Consider the following 25,749-nt stretch of genomic DNA (forward strand, 5'->3'; position numbering starts at 1 on the left):
AACACTTCCAAGAAAGAAAGAAAGAAACTCATGATCCATTCAAATCAACCATAATCAAATTTTGGAAGTTATAAGATAAAAAGCAGTAGATGGCAACAAACACTAGGTGGTTTTCTCACATATGCCTAAGCTTTGGTGGGCAGAGTTGCCGAATAAATATAACAGTGTAGACCAACACAAGCAAGTATTTAGTTGAGAATAAAGAAACTCTTGATGCATTTAATATCAACCATTGTCAATTCTTGGAAGTTCTAAGAGAAAAACAGTAGATCATGTAAACTCTAAAGCAATTAACAATTTCTACATTGTACTTTGGCGTTTTTGCGAAATAACTGTGTCTTCAGTTATATGGTGCTCTAGAGAAAATTATCTCATTAAGATGCAGCATCAGCATTTCACTTCTAACTTTATAGATCATCATTTACCTGATATTACAAAGCCTTCAACACTAAGCATTTCCTTCTACAACATTTTTGCGCGACCTCTTCCTTGATCTCTTCCTGCTTCTCACAGTTCCCTCACCATTCTTGTTTTCCTGCACTTGGAACTTCCACATTCACCAAGAGGAGAAAAAGTTGGGGAGAGAATACATTTTATTACACTAATTCAGATAATTTAGTGGCTTAATTACCAGGAGGGGGAGCAACTTTCACTTGTGCCTATCAGATTTATCTCCATGGTTTTCCTTCATTTAGTGGTACAAGAGTACTAATCTACACTTGTAACTACTTCTAATCTCCATTGTTTGTAAATTCCAACTTTTAAGAAACTCACCATAAGTCATAGTATAGATATTGTTCTATAATAAAGAATTGTTGACTTAGAATATTCTATCACTATGCCTAGATAGTTAATCAAAATTTGCATCTTTTTCTTTTGAACCCTATTCAAGTTTGAGAAAGTTCTATATTTTTTCATGCTTTTAATCTATTAGTCAATGTTTATATTATTAATAAAAACTATCAGCTGGGTTTACACCTGACCAATAATAAATACAATGGCCAAACTCACCAGTACTTTTATACACAGGTTTTAGTCCTACTGAGACAATTTCCTTTCTTATGATATTAGGTCTACCTCGTCCCCTACTATAACCTTCAACCATCAATGTCGCACCTAAGAGAACTACTATGCGTGAGGTATAATTCACAACGGTCATAGTGCATACCATCTCCCCGCAGATATTTATAGAGGTCAAGCGCTATAGTAATTAAACAGGTGAATAATACAAGAACTACTGACAAATTTTACGAGGCGTTGCACGTAGATGTTCTTTTTTCTCTCTTTAACAAAGGAGTGGTGAGACAGGCAGAAAAGAATGAATACCCTTCATCTCTATATGAGAATATATTACCCAGCTCAACTTCAGTTACTTGAGAAACTTAATCTCACCTTTCCCGAGGTCGTAAAATTTGTATCCACAGACTTCTTTTTCTTCTTCTTGATAGAGAGTGGATTTGGACCCTGTAGAAAGGAAGGCATAAACCATAGAATCATTCAGGAACATGTTTAGCTAATCATGCATTACGTCAATAACGCCCATGAAACATATATTATATAAGTAAATATGGTACCGACTTAATCAATTTAGAGGAACAACAGGCCAAACAATTCCCTTACAACATAATACTTGGTCTATGTCACTCAATCTTTTTCAACTCAAAGTTAAGAGAGGGGTATGCACACAGCAACCATTAAATGCAGAAGTATACTGACTTATAAGAAATAATATCACACTTGCACAAAAAATTATAACCTCTTATTTTGAATATATGTCCAGCCATCTAGCGTAGAGAAAGAAAAAACCTTTGGTTCAGAGCTTAAGGATCACAATTTGCACACAAGCTAAAATATAAAGACACTTATCAATCTAGATGAACAAAATCATTCTTTATGAATCAAGCAACTTTCAGAGTAACTTTTGTATCCTAACAATCATTCATGAAATGACACACACAGAAGTTCCAGAAAACCTCTTTTTATTAAAATCATTATGGTTTCTCAAAAGTTTGTGTCACAAACCAGCAAAAGCTGCATTTCCAAGGAATTGGCAAGGATGAGTTTTGTAGCCATGCCTTTCTACATTTACCTGTCACTAACTTAATGTGTTACTAGGCATTGAACATTAACGTGTAATGTTTCACATGAAAGTGGAGAATTTGTTCGTAAACAACAATATTTTAATAGAATGAAAGAAGCAACAAGTTAATTTTAAGTTGTGTAAGGGAAAATAAGAAAATATTATGAACCCTAACCTTAGCTTTCTTTCTCTTGAAGCGAACTTTATCCTTGACATCACTTCCATTCCTCTTAACATTTGTATTGATAATCTGAGCCTGTGAAACATCATCTATCTTTTCCTCAGATGCATCATCAGAAGAATCCCCTTGTTTGTCATCGGACAATCTCCTCTTTTTCCTTTGTCTAAGCATATTGTACTCCAGGTCAGTCATATGAAGACGTTCTTCTTCAGAAGATTTGGCAAATTCACGTTGAAATGATGATGGTTGTTCGAGAAATAATGCATTCCTCAGACCAAAAATTACGGGCACACCAGGTATCTTCCCGGTTCAGGAAAAGGGGAAACAAAGGTCAGAAAAAACAGGAGAAAAGCCAGTTGGCATATACATAATAAATTGTTCTCCTAAATATTGGAGGTCTTTCAGGTTCATTTTAAAGTAATACCTGTTTGCCCAAGCTTTTGAAATATCCTTATTTTGAGAAGTGCTTTTCGAAAAAGTAATTTTGGAGAGTAGCAGTTTGTGCTTAGTTAATCAAATTGAAAAGCACTTTTGTCAATATTAGAACAGAAATTTGTGCTTGGCCGTGGTTTCAGAAGTGCTTTCGGAAAAAGCTATTGTTTTCAGCTTCTACTGCTACTTAAAAGCACTTAACTTTTTTTTCCCTTAAAGTATGGTAAAACACCTCAACCCTCTAAAATACGCACTTAGGAAAAAAATAAGCAATTTTGACTCCCTAGAAGCTTGTCCAAACAAGCTATAAGAGTTACAGATACAAAATAGGTTCTGGTCACTCCATCGCGAGTACATAAAATACCATTTAAATTGCCAAACAGTGTGGAACTGTTAATCTTACCCCCTCGCCCCCAGAAGGAGACAGAAATATTTTACAGTTTTATCATCTTAGTCCCACATGCTAAGGTCAACTGGTGAACCACAATATAGTCCTGTAGATGCACAAAGATCTCTTGTTTTTACCACTTCCCACTTAGATAGTTAAAAATCTTTTGACTACTGACAAAAGTCAGAGATTGCAAGTTTAACATTTTGAAATGGATGCAACACTATTACACTAAGTAGCTGCCGAAGATTTTTCTGACAAGACATCCTAGAATATGGGATTTTTCCAGTTCACATATTTTAATAAGTGATATGACTGATATTACAATACATATAGGACATTATAAATCGAGGAAAGTAAGTCCAAATACCTTTTGAAGACTTCTACGCAAATCAGCATCTTGAGTAGCAACAAAAAAGTGTTCAGAATTGTTCTCCCCAATAACTTCAGTTATGCAATCTTCAGCACTTTTCCGCGTCTCATGGTCGCATCTGCAATAGAGTAAGATTCAAATTATGTGGCATAACTCAAAAGAATGTCCGGAGAACTGAAGCAACACACATCCTGCTCTTGAGAAGAGTCAGCAAGAAGAAGAGAATAATGACTAACCGTGCAGTAAAAAGGTTATTAGCTGCATTCAGGGCTTCCTGATAGGAAGCACCAAGGCTCTTCAACTCCGCAAGAACGCATCTGCAAGTAAAGGGGACAGGAAGTGACCAAACAGTTTAAAAGCGAAACATATTTAGCTTGTCCTCCAAACTCGTGCAAACAAAGTTAGATCATGTAAAAGACCATAGCATAAAAGAGAAAAAATGGAGCTGTTGATAAACCTTGTGGTAAATAGTTTAACTGGGGCACCTAGAATATTTGTCAATGCAGTATCAGCAGGTGTTATGCGATTAACAACAAGATGATGCACAAATGTTCCATCACAGAAGATTTTAAACGGCTCTCTAAACCCAAAACAAGCTGTGTAAAACCTCACAGCTCTCCTATGCCGCTTCTGCTTTTTCACCCTCATCTGTCAGCAAGCAAGAGAAAACGATAGAAGAAAGTTAAACTTCAACAGAAAAAGATAAGCAATACGGATGAAGCTAATGGCAAGTTTTATTCAATAGAATTTTAAGAAAATTATTCATCCACAGAGATATATTTGATAATTGCATCCATAAATTGCGACAACATACAGTGGTAACTTATAAGAAACTGAAGGAATTTTCAACTAAAGACCACTACAACACTACTTGTAATAAAATAAAGAAAAACTCTAATTTTGTACTGCATCAAAAAAGAAAAGGAAAAGTAGAATAAAAATAGAGACAGAAGGACAGGACCCGAATAGTTCATGGACACACAGACGCCTTAATCTCAAGACTCAAACTTCAAATTCATTAGTAGCAATATATTGAGATTCGAGAAGTCATATCATCAATTTCATTAGTATTGAAGTTTACGCACCAAAAGAAAAAACCAAGCACAAGCTAAATTACAGAATTCTACATGAATGTAAAAGAGTTACAATGCACCTTGAGCAAGTAACTTCTTGTAACTTATTGCAGCAAGCACACAACGAGACAGAGAAATTAAAGCCTGAAAAGGAGAAAAATATGAAGCAAAAGAGAGCAGTCAGAAGCTTACCTGGACCGGTGAATCGTCGACCGACGATAACTGCTAGAAAAAGGTGATGAGCGACGATTTGAAGGTTGACGGCAGTCGGTGCCGGCGATTAGGAAAATAAAAACCCTAAATTCACTGAATTGGGGCTTTTTGTTTATTTATATACTTATGGGTCATGGGAATTTTGTGAATTTGGGTTTAATGGGCCTAACAATACTATACACTACATATACTCCAAATATTTATCATAGATAAAATATATAGACAAAAATACGTATATTGTATATTTTTGAAAATATATAATAACATGATTTAACTATTCTTATAGTTATTCATAACTCATAAGCCATAGCACAAAGGATTAGAGCACGTGGTTACGAATCAAGATTTCGAAACTTTAAATTCTTCCTCGCTCACAAAAGTAGGCATTGTATCATGTCTTAACTTTTTATGTGACTCTTACATGACATTTTAATAAAAGGATATCGTAAATTAATCAAAACCAAACCAAAATCAAAATGATGGGACAATGTAAAAAGTTTAATTTTGATTATATAAAATAAAATAATTAAAAATTTGATATTAGATAAATTTAATAAAATAATCAATTAAATTGTATCATTGGCACTCCTATTATTAACTATGTTAAAGTAGTCGGGGCTCATTTGATTTAGAAACAAGTTGTTTCGAGATTTGTTATTCCACCCTTAGTGTGGAATAAAATAACAATATATTCCTCGAATAAGTTATTTTGTAATTTGATTTTGGTTAAATTTGAGATAAACTCATTCTAAAATTAATTATCTCTCATCAGTCATCTCTCGTTCCTCCTAGCCCACAATAGTAAGCATTGTATCATGTCTTAACTTTTTATGTGACTCTTACATGATATTTTTAACAAAAGAATATCGTAAATTAATCAAAATCAAAATCAAAATAATGGGACAACGTAAAAAGTTTAATTTTGATTATGCAAAATAAAGTAATTAAAATTTGATATTATATAAATTTAATAAAATAACCGACTAAATTGTATCATTGACTCTCCTATTATTAACTATCTTAACGTAGTCGGGGCTCATTTGATTTAGAAACAAGTTGTTTCGAGATTTGTTATTCCGTCTTTAATATGGAATAAAATAACAATTATTTCTTGAATAAGTTATTTTGTAATTTTATTCAAGTTAAATTTGAGATAAACTCATTCTAAAATTAATTATCTCTTTATCTCTAGTACTAAAAGATTCCTAAAAGTTTATATATAGATTCATATTATATCATATATCTAAATGTTTGGTGTAAAGAACTAATGCCAATAATTTTTTTGCTTAATTTGAATATTTGTTATTTTCAAAGAACTTTTGACTCTTTCTCCTATCACTCTATTATCCCATTTTTAGTCAAATTTTTGTTATTCAAACTTCCAAAAGCAATTTAACCTAAGGTCCCAAACTCTCAATAAATTCATCTAAGTACAAAATAGACCCTAAAGAGAGATAAAGAAAAAAATGTCTTTGTTTCCCTTCTCTCTCCTTTGATTTTGCCCAAAATTTTGTAGTACTAATAGTGTCAATATGACAAAGACATGTTGTTACTTAGGTGCACCCAACTTAAGCCAACTGTCCACCAAAGCGCCCTCAAGTCAAAAACAATCTTACATCTTGTTTGATGGTTTTTTTTTTTCCTACTAGAGGTTTGATATCTCTATTGAAACTCGATTAAATCTGAATTATTCATTGTATTGTATTGTTAATTTAAATATAACATTTATTTTGATTGTTATTTAAATTTTATTGTATTGTATCGTTTAAATTCATAGTTATATAATAATGAAAAGTTTCATTTTATGTAATGATTAATTTGGTGTGATCGCGTCGTTATCTTAGTATTTTCTTCTCATCTTAACTCTACTTATTAATTCAATAATCACATTTTACATCATTTAAACCACTTTTTCTTAGTAGTTCTATCTTGTACCTTACTTTCTTTCTTATAGATTTGTCATTCAAATTATTGACATGTAACGTTATGTAATCACATAAAATAACTATATTTATTAAAATAATACAAATATGTAATAATATAGTATAATAAAATAAAATATAATACAATATAATATGAAACAATACGTGTTACTATTATCACTTGACTTCTATTGAACCCTCTCTCCCCCATTAGTTTATAATTATTCTATAGTCTAAAAAGAAAGTTGTCTGTGTCTACTCCTTTACTTTAATTCAAAAGGGCTCAAATTTTCTCTATTTCATTGCACTTTTGTCTTACCCTCCCTCCCCCTCCTCTCTTTTCCAAAAACTCTCCTCCTTCTCCTTTTCTCACTTCAAATCTAGGGTTTCATTTTCTCCTTTTCTTTTTTTCATCTTTGTTGTGCCAAAGAACTGTATATCAACTTTTTTTACTTAAAACTACAACTTGGGTTTGTCTTAAAACTATAAAATATGTGATCTTTTGGTTCAAGATTCAATTTTTAGCATTTTTCACTGGCTTTTCTTACTTGGGTGTGTCTCTTTTTTCACCAGCATTTCCTTTTTTTCTGATTAGTAGCTTTTTTTCTTCATTTCTTGAAAACCCCACTTAAGCCTTTGTTAGTTTGTTTACTAATTTATGTTAAAGTTTCAATCTTTTTGTGTATAGAAGCATCAAGAATCAGTTTTGAAAGTTTTTAGTGAGTAAATGCATGGATGGAAGAGAAGGGATGGTGCTATCTGGGGGTGCTGCATATTATCTCAACAGAGGGATTAGTGGGTCTGGTTCTGGTGTTGGTGGTGGGTCTGGGGCACCTACAAGGGTAACTACCCCACCTAGTTATAAGTCCCTCTCAAACCCCAACATTTCAGTTCAGTCCAATGTAGGGGGAGGAGGTACTTTGAGTTCTACATACCAAGTTGTTGAGAACCCATCACCTCATTTTTCTCATGGTATTAATATGAGTGTGGCATCTAGTGTTTCACCTGGTAGTGATCCAGTGAAAAAGAAGAGAGGGAGGCCAAGGAAATATGGTCCTGATGGGTCCAAAATGTCATTAGGACTGTCACCTTTGTCCTCTACTCCTTCAACTGGTTCAATTACTCCCGGGCCTAAGCGGGCCAAGGGCCGACCTCCTGGAAGTGGATGGAAGCAAAAATTAGCTCCACTTGGTATGTTTCTCAGTTGAACTTAGTGGATGATGATTTTTTTTTTTAAATGTGGTGTTAATCATATGAAGTGAACTTGAATGAAGAAGTGGGGATTCACATAGATGACTCCAATTTGTTTGGTACTAATGCTTAGTTGATGTTGGTGTAAACTTGTGAGTTATGTTGCTCAGACTCTTAAAAAATGCTGATGGGTGTGTGTCTGATCCTTTAAAAAAAGTGCATTTTGGAAGATCCCACACTGGTGTGACAGCATTTGTAGAGAGTCTGAGCAACATAGCTGATGAGATGTTCTGTCTCATGTCATCTAGTGATAATTTTCTGGATTGTTGTGTATTATTATGTGAAAGATTGTCTTGGTTCATTGCTGACATTCTCACTACCTCCTCAGTATTTCTGAGTAGTTAGGATTTTGGACTCTATGATATACTTATTTGTCTATACTACATCATAAGATATATAACTTTTGCTTGTGAAACCGATGATATACTTTCATACTCTATATTTGTGTTCTTCATTATTACCTAGGTAGGATTAAGGTCTTTGCGCACCTATCCTCCGAGACCTCACTTTGTGGGATTACACCGGCTATGTTGTTGTTGTTGGTGCCTCTTCTAGTGAGAATCAAGGCTTGCAGCCCAGGGGCGAACCTGTGTTGTAGGTTCCGGGTGCTCGAGCACCCATTAATCTCAACACGTAACTTGTAAAGCTAGACAGAATATTTTAAAACTAATATATGGAACGATCGATTACCCAAACAATAAAGCGTGATAGGCACATTGGTTCTGAAGTTTAATTTTCGGCGCCCAAAATGTGAGAAACGAGGATTCGAATCTCGGTTGAATTTTTTGCTTGTTACTACTACTTACTTCATATAGTACTTAACATTTTCTCTTGTGTTTTCTTTCTTATCAATCTTGGCCCTTTTTTTTGGGTAACATTTCAACCTTAACCTTTTGTTTTAGTTTATTTTTTCCATTTTGTAAATCTCCTATATCTCATTTATTATAACTAAAGCTTAATAAATAATTATGCATTTATATTAAAGAGTGAGCACCCCCATGATATTAAAATCCTGGATCCGCCACTGTTGCAGCCTGAATGTTGTTTACAATTAAAAAGGGAATATAATCTTATAAGGAATGCAAACTCAGTTTTACGCCTATGGTAACATTTAACATCCTGGCAAAACACATTTCTTTTGTTGTATTTCTTGGGATGGTGACACTTGAGTGATGCTTCTGCCACTTATAAGGTCTTAATGCTATTTGACTTCCACCATTGATCCCCTTCCTTTGTAAAGGTTAATTTTACTTTTTATTATGATTATCTTTTCTGTTGGGGATGTTGGGTGGCAATGGTTCTCACTAAGTATTGATAATTTTTCGACTTGGATGGTTAAGTTTTCCAATTGTAGTAATTCTGAAGATGGACCAATAATTGAGTTTTAGTTCTGAAGATTGAATTGCTCACTGCAGGTGAATGGATGAATACTTCAGCAGGATTGGCTTTTACCCCTCATGTTATACACATCAGTGTAGGAGAGGTAATGTCCTTCCTCGTTTTGCTTCTATTTTGTTCGGTCTCTCCAAAAATGCTGCTACACCCATGTCAGATTCTTAAAAAAAATGCACTTCTTTTGAAGGATCTGATTATCACAGTTTTGCTTGTATAATCTGTTCTTGCACATGCTGCAGAGATGGTTTTTGCATCCATATGGTAAATTAGTGTTATCTGTTTTACTTTGTTGATTTGTACATCTGAAATCGTGCTATCATATATTACCAAATCAGGCACGTCGGTGAATGAGAATTTATGTGAGATATTACCATGTAATCAGCTTCTATATGTATTACTATCTGATGCTTGATTTGATTTGTGTCTTGCTGTCATATATTCCTGCTATCATGGTTCAAATTCTTTTCTTTTCTGTCGAGCCGAGGGTCTATTGGAATAGCCTCTCTACCCCACAACAGTAGGGGTAAGGTCCGCATACATCCTAGACCTCACTTGTGGGATTACACTCGGTATGTTGCTGTTGTTTATTACCATGTGATCAGCATCACATGAAAAATTGAAGTGCTTTGTATGATTTCTTATAAGCTCATGGCTCCTCCATTCTCACTTGATATTGTTCGAACGACTCTTCCTTAAAAGTTTCTCAAAGGGGAGAGTTCTTAAGCAGAAATGGGATAATATGATAGCAGTTGATAAATTTTAAGTTAAAAAGCATACCCGCGCCATCAACATTTTATATTAGCCAAAGCTTCTTCAGCTTTGTTTTACTGATTTTGAAAAACATGCTTCCTACAACCTATTTTATTTTGTATTATGCTTAATGCACTTACTGATGTTGCGTGTTCCCTATATGCCATATGCATGACATAGTACCTTAATGTCTGTAGGATGTTGCGGCAAAATTACTGGCGTTTGCAGAACAGAGGCCTAGGGCTTTATGTGTCGTATCAGCTAGCGGATCACTTTCTGCAGTAACATTACGGCCTCCTACAAGTTCTGGTTCGACTGTCACCTATGAGGTTAGAGTTCTTGGGCAAACACAACTTTGTTCATCTAAAATGTCTAGGTTTTCCTGCGACTTATTTTATCATCTGCATAGCAGTAATAATTCTTCGAGCTTGTTAAGCATAAGCAGTGCAATATGATTTCATCATTCAGTTGCTACTTGATCTTTACTGTTTGATTTGATGCCAATCGTTTAATGGACATGCTCTTTTATTTTGTAGAGTATGTTATTGGATTTTATAGAGGTGAATTTGAAATATTTTGGTTGTTTAGAGTCCACCATGTACATTCTATATAGTTTTGATGTCAAGTGAATTTTTGCATAGTTTTGTAACACTGGAATTCTTACCCTAGGATTTTGATCATAATGTATGATAAGATTTGGCCCTAAATTAGAGTTTCTTGAACTCTCTCCTTTCCTGAGCATTATTGGTGGATGAATAGTGTTAGGAATGGAAGCAAGAACAAATGCTGTTCTGCACCAGAGAAGAGTCTTGAAGGCTGATATAGGTGTTATATCAACCCAACCTCCAGGTTAGAGGATTTCAAAGTTGAAATCTTGACATCTATTTAAAAAGTTTCTCCTCCTTGGTACTCCTTCACAACCCTACTATATGCAACAACATCATCACCAAGGATAGCGTAGGTCTGATCCTGCTGCAGGGATAAACGAGGGAAGAGCAAAATGGCCAAGAAGAATAGAACAACCTTTGTTTGCCCCTCATAGTTTGTTTTGCGTGATACGCCAGAATTGCATTGTAGTAAGGTGCTGTTCTGATTTGTTTTTCTTTTCTTTTTTGATGTCTTCAAACATCTTGTATAGATTTAAGTGCCTGCGATTGTTAACGTCCCATTAGTCATCATGAATCTCAACCCAAAATTCTGGGTTGATTTTATTTTAATAATTTCCTCAACACATACTATAGTAAGAGCATGACTTTAAAGTTCATGTCAAAGCTGTATCCAACTAATATTATGTTTTAGCCAAACAGAAACATGACAGACCTCCTAAGGTCATGCTTTCTAACACAATTGCTTCTTCGGATCACATATGTTATAATGCTTCCATTAACTTACAAAGTCATTAGACTTCAAGTGTTCAGTTTTCAATTTTTCACTATTTACTACCTTAATTTTGTGATTTGGCAGTATACTTGTTTGGTTGTTCGGATAAAATCAGCTGATGTGTTATGTTCTTGTTCAAATGATTAAAAACCTATGGGCAAGGTGTATTTCTCTTGATAAACCACCCCTAGTTCTTTAATGTTTCAAATTAAATTTACTTTTAAAATTTTGACAACCGAGAAATCCTTGGTTGGTGCACTGTACAAAATTTGGTGGATATTGGAGATGCTCTTCTACCCCTCTCCACTTAAATACTTGATTTTTGTTCGTGGTAGAATTCTAACTCGTAAAGCACGTTTCACTCGCACATTATACGTTGTGCAAAGCCTATTAACCATGTGGAATAGGACTTTGAATGCCTAATAGTTGGTTCATCCTATAATTCTTAAGGTTGATGTTGACCATGTAGTCAAACTCAACAAGAATATTGTGCTGATCATATTAAACAAAACTAACAAGAATTGAAGAAGTAATTTTTAAAGATCAATTTTGTAGTCCCACAATTTTTCCTTTATTTCCATGCTAGAACTGTTATCTACACGTACATGCATACATGCTTTCCCTTATATATTTGGAAGTGATTCTTGTCTTCTTAACATGGATCATGTGGGTGAATGTTAATGTCAGCTGAAAAATGTATGTAGCTACTAGTTTTTTCTCAACTCCAAAATTGTTCTTGTTACCTTTTGCCAGTGCGCAGGCCATTTATCATTTCGTTGAGAGTCTTCTGCCCATATAGAGTGAAACTTGTGCTTTGACTAAACTGAGATTCAAATGTTTCATCATGTTGTGCAGGGTCGTTTTGAGATACTTTGCTTGTCTGGATCGTACTTGGTCTCTGAAAGTGGTGGTCCACGTGATCGCACGGGTGGTATAAGTATATCAGTTAGTAGCCCTGATGGGCATGTACTCGGGGGTGCTGTTGGTGGTAGGCTCATTGCAACCAGCCCTGTACAGGTAGTGAAGTTGCTGCTGTTATAATGAACTTGCTCCTGTCATAATTAGATTCTACGAGTTTCTTACCTTCTACCTTTGACGTGGAGATCAGAATTACTCCCTCCATTTCAATTTGTTTGTATTACTTTCCTTTTTAGTCCCTTTAAAAAAGAATGTCTCTTTCCTTTTTTGACAACTCCTCAATTCTAACTTCCCACATGGCATGTGTAAGACTAAGACCACAAGATTAAAGGGCATTTTGGTATGTTTGCATATTTAGTTAATGACCACAAGAGTCATTACTTGAACTCCATGACAAGTAAAAACCAAGCAAATAAATTAAAACGGAGGGAGTATCTACGTGACGAGCAAATAATTTAATTTTGTTTGCAGGTGGTTGTGTGCAGCTTTGTATATGGTCCCAAGGTAAAGAGCAAACCAGAAACTAGTACCAAAGGCAGCGAGGAAGAATCTGCTGAAAAGTCGTCTATACCGGTTAATGCTACTCTGAGTCAAGATCCAACTTCAAATTCAGCTACTGGCATTTGGCCTCCGATTTCAAGGCCTGAACTAAGAAATTCCCAGCCCGAGATTGACCTGACACGTGGATGATTATTATGATTTGCTTCAATGGACACATGAAGACGGAGTTTGTATATATGTGCTGTTGTTGTAAATGAAACGCGGCAGGAGAGATCAGCTCGAGCCATTTAACTAGCTCTGCTCATCTAGTAGAATGATGGTTTGTGTTAACACACAATGTAACAAAAGTATCCTCTTTTTAGGTTCTTTTAAGTAGCAAAATGGTGTAGAAGATGGTGTTGGTGGAAGTTAGATTGTAATATTTCTATTTTTAGAAGGTTTAAGTGTGATGATGGACCATATGTTATTTTAGAAAAATTGATGAATGAACTTTTTGCCTCATTTTTTGTCACTACATCCGTCTGGTGCACTAATTGGCAAAGCAAGAAAAACTTTGAAGTTTTGAGATTTTCTTTGATATAAATCTCTCTTTTCTGTTTGCTCAATTTTTGCCATAAGATTCTTGCAAGGAAAGATGTTACATTTACTAGCATTTTACTCGTCCATGTTGTTTGGATTCTTCAAAAATGTCACTAGGTGTGTATTGATTCTTCAGAAGTAGTGCTTTTTTGGAAGATTTGGTACGAGGGGTAATATTCTTGAGTCTGAGCAACACAGGACTAATCCACACTTGGCTTACAGCAAAATTAAGACCATATAAGTTGGACAACAGTGAAATATGCTGCTCATACCTTTTAAAATTGTAGTAGTTATATCCGTGTTGGATCTTCTAAAAAAACATAGCATGTGAAGGATCCGATACATACTCGATGATATTTTTGAATAGTCTTAAAGCAAGTATCTTTTGTTTCTAGCTTATTATGTTTTCACTCACATAGATTATAGATAATTATCGACCTTTTGAAATAGCTGCCTTTCATACAAGTCTATATCGTCCGACTCAAAGATATTTAATCAACATTTAGTGAGAGATTATCAAAAAACTATGTTAGCTACATAAATGCTATTTAACGACATATTAACATCAGTTTCATAGCAATTTTTTTTTTTTTTTTTTGTAATGATAACCAGCTTGAGATTCATGTATCCCCAATATTAGAAAAACAAAAATGCACATTTAATATAATGATACATATATAAATCATAATAAGGAAAAAAGTTGTAGGAATGGGTTTTATTATACATATAGATGTAGCAGGCCATCCAATGCCCGAGTTTAACAAAAACAACTACGCCTCAATTCCCAACAAATAGAGATTGGCGATATGAATCCTCACTAGGACCTCAACAATTTACAACATACTATCTGTCCTAGCAGGCAGTCGGCGGAAGAAGTTGGCAGGCACAGAAGGCAGCCTATGGCGAAATCTTGGATGTCTCATCATGAAAATGCCTATCAGGGCAGCAATTACCTGAAATGGTGTCACATACATGGCCAGAGCAGCAACAAGGCAAAAAGTGACAAAAAGGGCTGTGGCACGGGGATCACGCCAGCTCAGCAGTGACTGGAGGCGCTCGCCTTGTGTTGCAACGTCACCAACAACAGTTTGAATCCGTCCAGCCACGCTCCTTAGACGATCATACCTCATTCTCACCAATTCAGGGCTACGACTAGTTGGGAACGTGTCAAACTCTTCATCAAGCTCGTCGGGGTGCACTGACTCAGCTTGTGATAACTTTGTGTTCATGTGAGGAGGGTACCTAGGCCGGTAACGGTAATTCCACACTCCTATTAGAAACATGTAAAGGAAAACAGTTGGTAAAATAAGCTCAGGAAATGACACGAGCATAAGGAAGAGAACGTGCACAAGGACTGTTGTGATCGGATTCTTCCACATGCAGATATCTCCGAACCATTTGCCTGCTGCGAATAATCCCGTGAAAATAGACATCAGGCGGAAAAAATTTGCCTTGCTACGTCTCATGCTCCATAGGTGTGAGTCTACATCAGACATGTACTCAACCACCTCCTTCCTCAACGGGGGTTCTGCTCGTCCCAGCCGCATTGCCACTATGTTGACCGCTTGGTATCTTAGCATGTCAAGTTGCATCACAGTGAAAGGCCTTACATAATGCATTTTTGGCAAAAGAGGACACGAGTATTTGTACAGCATGTTAGCAAATGATGTGCACGTAAAACGTATTGCCAAATGCAGCTCTCCCATCTTCTTAACACCAGTAGGATGAAGGACCAGCAACGGATATGAATGTGTGTAAACTCTGCCTGTTTCAAGTGTTGAGATACGAATTCTTACCTTTCCGACCTTTAGGTCTTTGGTACCATTTGAACCTTTTTCTCCGAGTTGGGTGTTGTCTAACACACCAACTGTGAGAACTGTAGCTGGATCAAAAACCTCCCAAGTGTACTGCTCATTGTACTTTGGGCAGAGGTTATCAACAACTGTTCGAGTTCGAATCCATTTATGACCATACTTTGCTACACAATATGTATCTGATGTCCCCTTTCCATCTCGTGTTTTCATAGGATGAAGTCCCACAGCATTTAAGACTCCGAGTTCAAGAACCCCAATTGGTGGCCTCCACAGTTGCTTTGCAGTTGGGCGAAGATCACTACTGTAATGAGTGGATTCGTCAAGGACATGATAGCCTCCATCAAGACAGACTCGAAGATGAAGTCTGCTCGAGAATTTCTCCTTCTTAAGTTGATCAATATCCACAATCACAGGCTTTTCCAGATTAAACCAACGAGAATGGATCATTCTATCGTCAGCACGCTTCTCTACCATGCTTAAAGGGATGATGACCCTCCCAATGATCTCGTCTTTCCCTGGAGCCACACGATCCTCTACTGTGAGGACAAGGTTGTCTTCAAATGGCTCTGCAGCAACAAACAAGAGATCTTCATTCCAAAGAGGATTGAACGTTCGAGCCTGAACTGGCTTAGTTTTCAAAACTTGGTTTCCTATTTGTGCTTTCACATAAGTGTCGGGGAAACGAGTTTTGTCCGTTGGCACCAAGTCTTGTGCCTCGACAACATTAACACGGACATACCATAACCGGGGTGCATGATAGACTTTTGAACGTATAAGAGTGGATGCAACTGTGTCAACGGATAGAGCTGCATCAGAATGCCATGCATCAGGATACGCTTCGTCTGCTTGGGTACCGATCCAGACAGCAAGCATGAGCTCCCCCTTTATCTTCTCTCCTTTCTTATCTGCAAGCCTGTACCACTCTGGAGCTAGAGGACTATCTGGTGGCACACGCATGGGGACTTCATTGAGGTCAAATCTGCACAGGCCTACGAAATCATCTTTGACAAGGTCCTTGTCTTTGACAACAACTTCAAGCACGGATGCCTGCATCCTCTCCCGAGAAAAGGCGAATACTACATTCCACATAGGATTTTGATTTTTCTCAATGTGCTTTGTAATTCCTTTGTAATTCCCAATCCTGACTTCAACGTAAGGATCCACACTCCCTGTAATATCCATCGCAGGAAGCTCACGAGCCTTAACAACTCTAACAAAAAGGAAGTGCATTTTCTCAACAAGATCATAAGTACAACCAGACATCCTGTCTGTACGAATAACACGACCACCCACAACTCGACCCCCTCCAAGGAATGGGCTTGTTTCCTTAAGTGCATAATCAACAGGTTGTGCCATTGTGGCAGAATGCATCCGAACGAGCTGTGGTGGAGGCTGTGGTTCTGGAACCTTCATTTCCTCAGGTATGTATCTTGCTCCTTGATGAGGCACAGGAACAGCAGGAGCTTGTTGTTGTTGCTGCTGCTGTGGGTGATTTAGATTGGGAAGATGATGGAAGGTGTGTCTCACTTCAGATCTAGGAATTTTCGGAGCTGGAGTTTGAGCTGAATGGCTGTGAACCTGAGTATCATTGACTGCGGAAATAGGCGTAGAGGACTTTATGGACGGATCGTCAATAACATACACTTTAAGACCAAGCTCTCCCCTCACACGTGAGAAGATACTGCGCTTCTCAAGAGGATAATGCAAGACAACAGCATCCGAATAAGGTACAAAGGAAGTCCCATTGATAGTAATCTTTCCAAGAAAGGACCTGGACTGAGAAGCTCGAATATTGTTATAGACATAGGCGTCAAGAGTTAGCATATGGAGGTTGGAAGGGTCAGAGATGTTGAAGTAGAATGTTTCATTCCACACAGGACTCAGATCTTTTTCCTTGATGGTAGTGCGGAACCTCTGACCATCAAAGTAAAGTTCCACAAAAGAACTCGAAGAACCTTGACCATCTTTCGGCAAAAGGTTATGTGCACCAACAACTTCAACACCTAGCTTCAGATTGTTTAAGATCATATTTGAAGATTATCGTTAAGAATGTATCGAACCAACAGAAACTAAAGACGGCCAGCAGTACCTGAGAGATATAAAGCAAAAAAATAATTACTCTGTATCTCCGGAGGATGAAGCAGATAAAACATTTAAATTATAAGAGAACCATTCGGCGAAAAATGCACCACAATAAAATGAAATCAGACAGGGTAATCATTCGGTGTTCAAATCTAAAGACAACATTTTAGGCATCTAGATCTTAATGCACATCTTAATATTCATATTCAGACGTCTTATTCTTAATGGAAACAAAGGAGGCTTACAATATCCAATTCATACAATCAAAAAAGAAAAAAATAGCTTATTTGACTCATTAAGCAACAAATAAGATGGAACTATAAACTGATCTTACTTAATCAGCCAACAACAACATGTTTCCGAGTGAAATAACTTATGATGTAATAGGGGAGCGAATGGATTCTAAAAATCGGAAAACAATGTACTTTTCATATTTCTTATTGAGGTAATTGTTAAGTACTATCGATGTCAGCAGGAATTTAACTATGAATTTTCATAGGCAAAATCAAAAAAAAAATATGTTCTTCATTTCAAGAAAAATCTAAACGATCTGGTACAGATTACAAGAAACTTATCAGTCAACGATATCACAAGTTGATCAATTTTACGAGATAAGTTCACACAAGATGGAAAAACCAATGAAATTATGCTAGAAAATGATCTTCGAATAAAGATGGATTTCGAATGCAAAAGAAGCACCACTAAACAAGAATAACCTATAGCATCGTTAGACGCAATAAACAAGCACCATTGAACCATAACACAAAAAAGAGACAAGAACAACTACAGCTACTCCTCGGTCCCATACAAGTTGAGATCGGCTATATGAATCCATACTATTCCATTTAAGCTCAACTCATTTCACCGTCATAAACTAAATAAAACCATAAAAAAGAGAAAGAAAATTCAAAAAGAAGCTTCAAATATAACCTAGTTCAGGAAAACAACCATATTTTCAACATCCACATTTCCATCCTGTAATAAAATCACAAAAATGGTAAAAACATAATGTTGAAACTTACCAAAAGCAGAAGAATTTGCACTTCTCTAACTCAAAGACAGATCTGCAAAAAGCAAAGCTTAGTTAGTACTTAACAGTCTTCGAATAACTTCAAACAATCAGATCATTGTGGAAATCATTAACAAATCTAAGTCAAAGATACTTCCAACGAGTAATCCGATTTAAAAATAAAGAAGAATTAACTTTAACAGTCGCTCATACAACTGCTTAAACTAAAAATAGCCGACTAATGTATAATGTGTACAACAATATTTAATTTATGTTTACCGGCTAAAAAGAATAAACAGTAAATCTAACCGACTATTTGTGCAAAACTCTCTAAAATAAAAGACGTTTGAATTCCCAACATGGTGAAAATAATCATGCAGACTCTATCTAAAAAGAACATTTTCAAACTTACATGCTACCACAGGAAAATCAACAATAACAACAACATATCCAATGTAATCCCATAACAGGTGGTTTGGGGAGGTAGAGTAGAGAGCATGTAGACCTTACCCCTACCTTACGGAGAAAAAAAGACTTTTTTTCTGAAAGACGCTCAGCCACAGAAAAATAAACTCAAAGTATCAATAAGGCCTACCAAAAATAAAACAAGTATGGTCCCTTAACTCAAAAACTCACTTAACAAAACCAGCAACTAGACAAGATCTAATCACTCATCAAACAATCCACAGAATCATTCTATTTGCATACTCTCACCTTCTTTTTTAATGACACTTTTCATCTAAAAAACTAAAGATATATGATCATTAATTATAAAACTGAAAAGATGTAGTGTGAAACTAAATTGAGATTAATAAAATAAAAAAGGTCAACTATCTATGAATACCATGTGCTAGTCAGCCAAGTGTGGAGATCTACAAACATTATAATATAAAACTAAAGAAAAAAAATAGAAAAATTCATAAAGCATGCTTGAAGTTAAAGTTCCTTAAAAATAGCTAAAGACACATGGACTTGTCATATTCAACTAAAAATCTAACCATAAGCCACTAAAATACATAAAGTTCATTGATCTTGACAAAAAAGTGGAAAAGGGAAAAAGTGGTAATTATCCATGTAACTAAATTACAAAAAGAAAGGCCATAACACTTTGATGCAAACAAAAAGACTCCAACTTTAGGATCAATTCAAAGGGATGAAACAAAATGCTACAATAATTACATTTCAAGATTTCAACTTTTGGTCAAAAACAGAAGATCTTTGATATTTTATTAGTCAAAAGTAATACATAAATACAAATAACCAAAAAAAAAAAAAAACTAAACTTGAGGGAAATTAAAGAATTCATGTATTTGGGAGGGGGGGGGGGATTAGTATGCTTTTCTTGAACAAAAATTAGCATAAATTTTCTTTTTTTTTTTGGCAACACAAATCATGAAAACAAAAGGCAAATTTTGAATTTTTGAGCAAGTGTTTGACTATAGATTTTTCAAGTAGTTTTTGAAAATTTATCTTCAAAATATGTGTTTGACCATGATATTTGATCATATTCTGAAAATGTGACATTTGAATTCAACTTCACATAAACTGGCTAAAACTAGTCTTTGGGACAAATTTTTAAAAATCAAGTAAAATGTATGTCAGACACAACTCAAACTCAATTTTTCAAGTTTCAACAACCAGGAGCTAAGAAAAGCACCAAACTTGAAGAAGGATGAATAATAAAGTTTTTTTCTTTTTTTGCATCACAAGTCATGAAACTCAAAAAAGCAAATTCTGCGCATCTAATTTAATGAAGAAAAAAAATGATATATGAGCTTTTCTTGAAACAAATGAAAAGGGAATTTAACTAAAACAAACATCTAATTTCTTGTTCTTGAAAATCCTTGCATTTTTTTGGAGTAAGGCAAGTGAGCTTTTCTTGAAACAAATATAATTAGCATAATAAACTAAATCTTCATTTGGCATTACAACACATAAAACCCAAAAAAAAATAAAAAAATATGGGCAACACTCTAATTTTAGTTTTTCACATGTCTAAACCACAAGATTAAAGCACATAGATACATTCTTGTTAATTTTCTTAAACTTCGTGTCAAGTCAAAACCAGATAAACAAATCGAAACAGATAAAATTCTAATTTCTTGAGCTTGTTGCTTCAAAACTCTTGCATTTTGAGGTAAACCAAGTTGAGCTTTCATCTTTGAAACAAATATTAGCATAAAATAGTAATCTTTTTATTTTTATTTTGACATCACAAGTTATGAAACACAAAAAGAACCAAATTTTAAAGCATTAAGAATAAAAAAAGAGAAAAATAAAACATACCCTTTTCTTTACAAAGCTTAAATCTTGAGATTTCACCACCATTACAGAGTTTCAAAAGAGAATCAAGAATGTATTTATGAAACTTTTTTTCTTTTTTTAGCATTGATGTATAGTACATTATTGTTGTGTGTATATATAGATTTGTGTCCAATACAAGAATTTAATGGAAGGGTAAGGGACTCATGTGATTCAATTATTAATTTTAAAAAAAAATAAAAAATTTACTCATTATATCTCAATTTACGTGATATTTTTCATTTTTTGAGACACAGTTAAAATTTGATCGAAAATTTATGCATGTATATACTTCGTTTATTTTTAAATGAAATTTGTTGAGAGCATACTTTAAACGATTATTTTGAACTTATATCAAACTTAAGGGATCATTTTAGTGATTTTCTCTAAAGTGATAAAAAAGATAATTTCACATAGCGAATATTGAGATTGAATCGACACACCATCAAAAAAAATATAATGCAGTTAATGGAATTGTTCCTTCTTTAATTGGAGATTTCAAATTCGAGTTCTAACTTTTCGGAATGAAAAAATCCTTGATAAGAAGCACTTTCCTTAAATGAAACTCAATGTTATGCAAATTTAAATATAATCAAATTCTAATGTTGATACTTTCTCCGTTCCATTTTATGTAAAGTGATTTAACTCGGCATGAAGTTTAAGAAAGAAAAGAAGACTTTTAAAATTTGTGGTCCACAATGAATTATAGAAATTTGTGTGGCTGTAAATCATTTCATTAAAGATAAAATAGATATTTTATAGTAAAATTGTTACTTAATATATAAATATGTTATTGAATTGATTAAAAAAGAAAATAAATCACATAAATTAGGACTGAGGAAATATTAAACATCGAATAAAAAAATACAATTGAAGTGACACTGTTTTCGAGGGTTAAAAGAGGTCCACAACTATTTTGTACATACAAAGTTGTCTGTTTTATTTGAACAGAAAAAAGTGCACATGCAATTGATATGAAGCTGCAATATTTTTATTTTTTTTAAAGAATCAGCATGTCGAATAAAATTAGAAAGCCAATAAAATCAAGTCATATATCAAAATGAATAATAAAATTAAAGGTTAATGAAATATATGCTAAAATTTTAATAAGAAATCAGCGAGAACTCGTGAATCCAATGCCACAAATTATTTTACAAAAATATCTAAGCACTCACATATTTTTCTATAAGTTCTAAAAATCAAGACAAAAGATTCAAAATCGAATTTCAATTTCTCAAATTCAAGTGCAAATCAAAATTTATTATCTAATAATAGAGCTTACAAAATCCTTTTATTGGTAATAGGGCCACTTAAGTAATGGTCCTAATGGATATCTACGTGGTCCCAAACTTCCCATGCCTTAGTTTTGGCATTTTTTATTTTTATTTTTCGCTTGATGTCTGACATCGATATTAAAATTTGATTAAATTTGAATTTGCATCGAGAAGTCTCACATTAAAGGGTAAAACTCTCTCTAATAAAGGTAATTTCATATTCAGGAAGAATCGACGATGAAACCTCTGATTAAGAATGAAAGAGTACATATCACTCCACCGCAATCCTTATTACTCCCTTCGTCCCATTTTATATGTCATCTTTTTACATTGCACTTGCATTAAGAAATAATGTAACTCTACCCTTCTACCCTTATTTAATTTTCTTGGAACTCAAGTTTTCAATCAATGAATATGAATTAATTTATTTTGATTAATTAATTTAACCAATGAACATGAATCATTTACTTAACTTTTCTTAATTGGTCAAATGTATGTTTTCAATGCCAATAACTCACAAGGGTAAAAAAGGAACAATATGTTAATTTATGTATTGATTTTATGAAATGCAAGTATTATGGACCAACTATTTATAGAAAGCGATGACATATAAAATGAGACGGGGAGTAGTAAATAAAAAAAAAAAAGTCCCCATCACCAATTATCCTTTTATGTTGGGCATTGTGATGAAATATGGAGTTTGATCATGGGAAGGATCACAAGGGGACTTGGGAATTGACAATTTAAAATGCCAATACGATCTATTAAATGTACTTTCAGATTAACATTAAAGGCCTGTCACATGGTCCCACATTTACACATTAATCGGGGCATCTTACTGATTCGACTAATCTAAATTCAGGCCAATAAAATTTATAATGAGGTTATTTAGTTCATAATAGGATTATCCTATGATCATCACTCCAAAATTATAATAGGATTATCCTATGATCATCACTCCAAAATTATAATAGGATTATAATCTCATATTCTATATAAAATGGATCGATCTTAGCTAATATAAAAAAGGCGGAATGACCTGGAAGGCCCTTGTACTTGATTCCATTTGTCAGTTGAACCCTTATACTTACGACTTTGCCAACTAAATCCTTAAACTTACTAAACACAATATTTTAAACATATTTGACCATTGACCGAACTTATGTGACACTAATATTGCTGAGATGGAAAAATACTTGACTGCACACGCCTTAAAGCGAGTCAATATATATTTTTTATATTAAAAATCATTAAAAAATAAAAAAATAAAAAAAATCAACCCATCAGCCCCCTGTCCCACCCCACTCCCTCACCTGCAACTTTCTTCTTCCTTCAGCCCCCCACCCTCTCCTTCTTCCTTGAAACCACCCACCACCCCACCCTATCCCACCCCTTTCTTCTTCTTCTTAAGACCCGCCCCCACTCCTCACCCCACCTAATCAAATCTCTTATCTCAACCATTTTAGTTTCTTTAATTTTAAAATTTAAATTTCTTCTTTATGAATTTTGGTCGATTTACACACTTCTAAAATCTGAGTTTTCGAATCTTGTTTGTGAAAGATTGAAGTTTATATAATTTTGAAATCTTGAAGAGTAATGATGTATACTGTAAAGTTGAAAAATTTCGTGAAGAAGTTTGAAGAATAATAAATGGATTTTGTGAATTTATGAAATTAATTCAACATTATGATGAAAAATTATTAGGTTTGTGTTTCATGTCAAATAGGAAGAATTAGACCAATTTGACATGAATTTAGTGCTCAATTATGAGCAAATATGAAGAACATGATACTGGAAATTTTAATGTGCAAATTTATTTATTTATTTTTAGTTTTTAATTTCTTATGTGGCATTAAAAATGACATGAAATTCTACAAAATGGCATGGAATTTCATGTGTAAGCGGTTGTGCTACACTCACACACATAGAATAAGAAAGGGGTTTAAAGTAATGCATTTTAGTGAGTTTAAGGGTTCAATTGGCAAAGTCGTGAGTATAAGGGTCCAACTGATAAACGGAGCCAAGTATAAGGGTCTCCCCATGTCATTCCGCCTATAAATAACTAAGCATAAAATAAATACAATTCCAAATTTGTTTATCGAGATTAGTATTCATGCTGTGGTAACGAAATGAGATTTAGGTAAAAGCGTTGCTTAATAAAATTGTATTCATTTCAAGATTTGAATTCAAGATTTCAAATGAAGGATGAATGAATCATATACATCTCTTCACAATGCATAATACGAACTAGTCATGATAACGAAACAACCACTAGATGAAGCATTTCTTATCTGGATTGTCTTCATTCTTAGTTTTGAATACGAGATATCAAATGAAGAATGGAGGAATCTTTCACATCTCATTATAACACATAATGCGATTTAGTCCCTGTAACAAAACAACCTCTAGATGAAACATTGTTTATCAAAATTGTATTCATTCTTAAATTTTGAAATTTCAAATGAAGGATGAAAAAATCTTATACATCTCATCACAATACATAAGATTCATTCAGGAAAAATATTCCTCACCAAAAATTTATTAATTTCTAAAGCTCGATATCGAAATTTCTTATCATGGACAAAAAAAATCATATATATCCCACCACAAACTTTAACAATATTATTAAAAACTGGCTCCTCAAGTCCTCTTCTCACTGATTTAAATTAAAATTGTCCAAATACCAAATACATTCATACAAAATTAATTAATGTGTGAATAGTAATAATGTGTCAAATATATAAGGACACCATATTGATTTCATGATATTTTTTTTTTAATTGCTATTCTAGTTGTTTTTATGTATATATTTTTCACAGTTAAAAACATGATGAATTGAAGTAATTTTCTTGTATACTCTAAAAATGTGAATTTAGTTCAAAAATGAAAACAAATTAGCGTTTGAATAAACTGAAAAATAGATATATTGACCATAGAGTATAATTTTAATTTAGTGGCTTTACTGTTGTATTTTCATTTAATGTATTGAAAAATAGCATATTTTATCGGGTTTTTTTTTTATATGACTTTTTCATTTATTTATTTTTTGAAATATCCTATCTATGGTCTATCGAAAATAACATCTCTATCTCGCAAGATAGCGGTTAAAATACATTTTATCTTTTTCATACCTCACTTGTGAAATTACACTGATATATATATATAACCTTATGAAATGTAAAGCTTGCATTTGATGTACTTTTGATATACTTTCATAATTTATGTTACTTTTAGGATATAGTTCAACAATATTATAATTTACTTCAATGATTAATTAAGTAAATCATCTATGTTGAGAGGAAAAAAAGAAAAGAATTCGGTTAAATTATATATTTTATGCCTCCTACATTAAACAAGTAGCACCAGTGGTCTAGTGGTAGAATAGTACCCTGCCACGGTACAGACCCGGGTTCGATTCCCGGCTGGTGCATTTAGAGCTGTGATGAACTATTGCACAAATTATGAAGTTGGGTCTTCATAGTCATCTGATTTAAATGATGAAATGTAGTGTATCTGAGCTCTGTTTTTTTGTTTCCTACGTGAAAAGATATCTATCTCTTAGGGTTATGTTATGTTCACATCATGACTTTTTTCGTCATTATGCGAAAAAAATTTATGTTCAAAAGAAATACATTTTTGAAGGATTCAATACGAGTGTGACAATATTTTTTGAAAGTCAAAGCGATATAGCTAATTAACATTGTAGATTTACTTGATTTTTATATACTTCCTCTTTTATTAGGAGGAAACTAATAAACGTAATTACAATTTAATAAGTTTTTCTATCTACGTACCTAGAATTGATAAGAAAAAGGTGTGAATTAGAAGATAAA

The 25,749-nt window shown here is 34.0% G+C and overlaps 3 protein-coding genes and 2 non-coding genes across 5 annotated transcripts; 3 read left to right on the forward strand and 2 right to left on the reverse strand.

Annotated features, from left to right (window-relative positions):
- Positions 1-263: 263 nt before the first annotated feature.
- LOC125814514 (uncharacterized) lies at positions 264-4,831 on the reverse strand. The gene is made up of 7 exons (XM_049493966.1): positions 4,720-4,831; positions 3,912-4,102; positions 3,691-3,771; positions 3,452-3,572; positions 2,256-2,561; positions 1,393-1,464; positions 264-535 (listed from the first exon to the last, which is right to left on the reverse strand). Exons 2-7 carry the CDS (start codon positions 4,100-4,102, stop codon positions 449-451), a joined length of 858 nt encoding a protein of 285 aa, XP_049349923.1. The 5' UTR covers positions 4,720-4,831; the 3' UTR covers positions 264-448.
- Positions 4,832-7,081: 2,250 nt separating this feature from the next.
- LOC125814508 (AT-hook motif nuclear-localized protein 5-like) lies at positions 7,082-13,411 on the forward strand. Its single transcript, XM_049493961.1, has 5 exons — positions 7,082-7,853; positions 9,329-9,396; positions 10,256-10,387; positions 12,294-12,455; positions 12,828-13,411. The coding sequence occupies exons 1-5, from the start codon at positions 7,394-7,396 to the stop codon at positions 13,044-13,046; spliced, it is 1,041 nt and encodes a 346-aa protein (XP_049349918.1). The 5' UTR covers positions 7,082-7,393; the 3' UTR covers positions 13,047-13,411.
- A 736-nt stretch (positions 13,412-14,147) lies between these two features.
- Positions 14,148-20,735, reverse strand: LOC125814494 (FT-interacting protein 3). The gene is made up of 3 exons (XM_049493945.1): positions 20,628-20,735; positions 18,355-18,396; positions 14,148-17,339 (listed from the first exon to the last, which is right to left on the reverse strand). Exon 3 carries the CDS (start codon positions 17,276-17,278, stop codon positions 14,270-14,272), a length of 3,009 nt encoding a protein of 1,002 aa, XP_049349902.1. The 5' UTR covers positions 17,279-17,339; positions 18,355-18,396; positions 20,628-20,735; the 3' UTR covers positions 14,148-14,269.
- Positions 20,736-25,275: 4,540 nt separating this feature from the next.
- On the forward strand, positions 25,276-25,346 carry TRNAG-GCC (transfer RNA glycine (anticodon GCC)). Its single transcript has one exon. It is a non-coding gene; the product is annotated as a tRNA-Gly (tRNA).
- A 4-nt stretch (positions 25,347-25,350) lies between these two features.
- LOC125814763 (small nucleolar RNA snoR114) lies at positions 25,351-25,437 on the forward strand. The gene has a single exon (XR_007442130.1). It is a non-coding gene; the product is annotated as a small nucleolar RNA snoR114 (small nucleolar RNA).
- Positions 25,438-25,749: the final 312 nt, after the last annotated feature.

Source organism: Solanum verrucosum, unplaced genomic scaffold (assembly GCF_900185275.1).
Source record: "Solanum verrucosum unplaced genomic scaffold, falcon-dt-bn FXZP01000268.1, whole genome shotgun sequence".
Taxonomy (NCBI): Eukaryota; Viridiplantae; Streptophyta; class Magnoliopsida; order Solanales; family Solanaceae; genus Solanum; species Solanum verrucosum.

What these genes read in the sequence shown, in the direction of transcription:
- LOC125814508 (XM_049493961.1), top strand. Translation starts at nt 7,394, where the DNA reads ATGGATGGAAGAGAAGGGATGGTGCTATCTGGGGGTGCTGCATATTAT. An exon ending in TACACATCAGTGTAGGAGAG is followed by an intron (nt 9,397 to 10,255) that starts GTAATGTCCTTC and finishes TAATGTCTGTAG; the next exon opens with GATGTTGCGGCAAAATTACT. An exon ending in GTTCGACTGTCACCTATGAG is followed by an intron (nt 10,388 to 12,293) that starts GTTAGAGTTCTT and finishes CATGTTGTGCAG; the next exon opens with GGTCGTTTTGAGATACTTTG.
- LOC125814494 (XM_049493945.1), bottom strand. Translation starts at nt 17,278, where the DNA reads ATGATCTTAAACAATCTGAAGCTAGGTGTTGAAGTTGTTGGTGCACAT.
- LOC125814514 (XM_049493966.1), bottom strand. Translation starts at nt 4,102, where the DNA reads ATGAGGGTGAAAAAGCAGAAGCGGCATAGGAGAGCTGTGAGGTTTTAC. An exon ending in TGCGTAGAAGTCTTCAAAAG is followed by an intron (nt 2,562 to 3,451) that starts GTATTTGGACTT and finishes TGAACCGGGAAG; the next exon opens with ATACCTGGTGTGCCCGTAAT. An exon ending in TCAAGAGAAAGAAAGCTAAG is followed by an intron (nt 1,465 to 2,255) that starts GTTAGGGTTCAT and finishes TCCTTTCTACAG; the next exon opens with GGTCCAAATCCACTCTCTAT.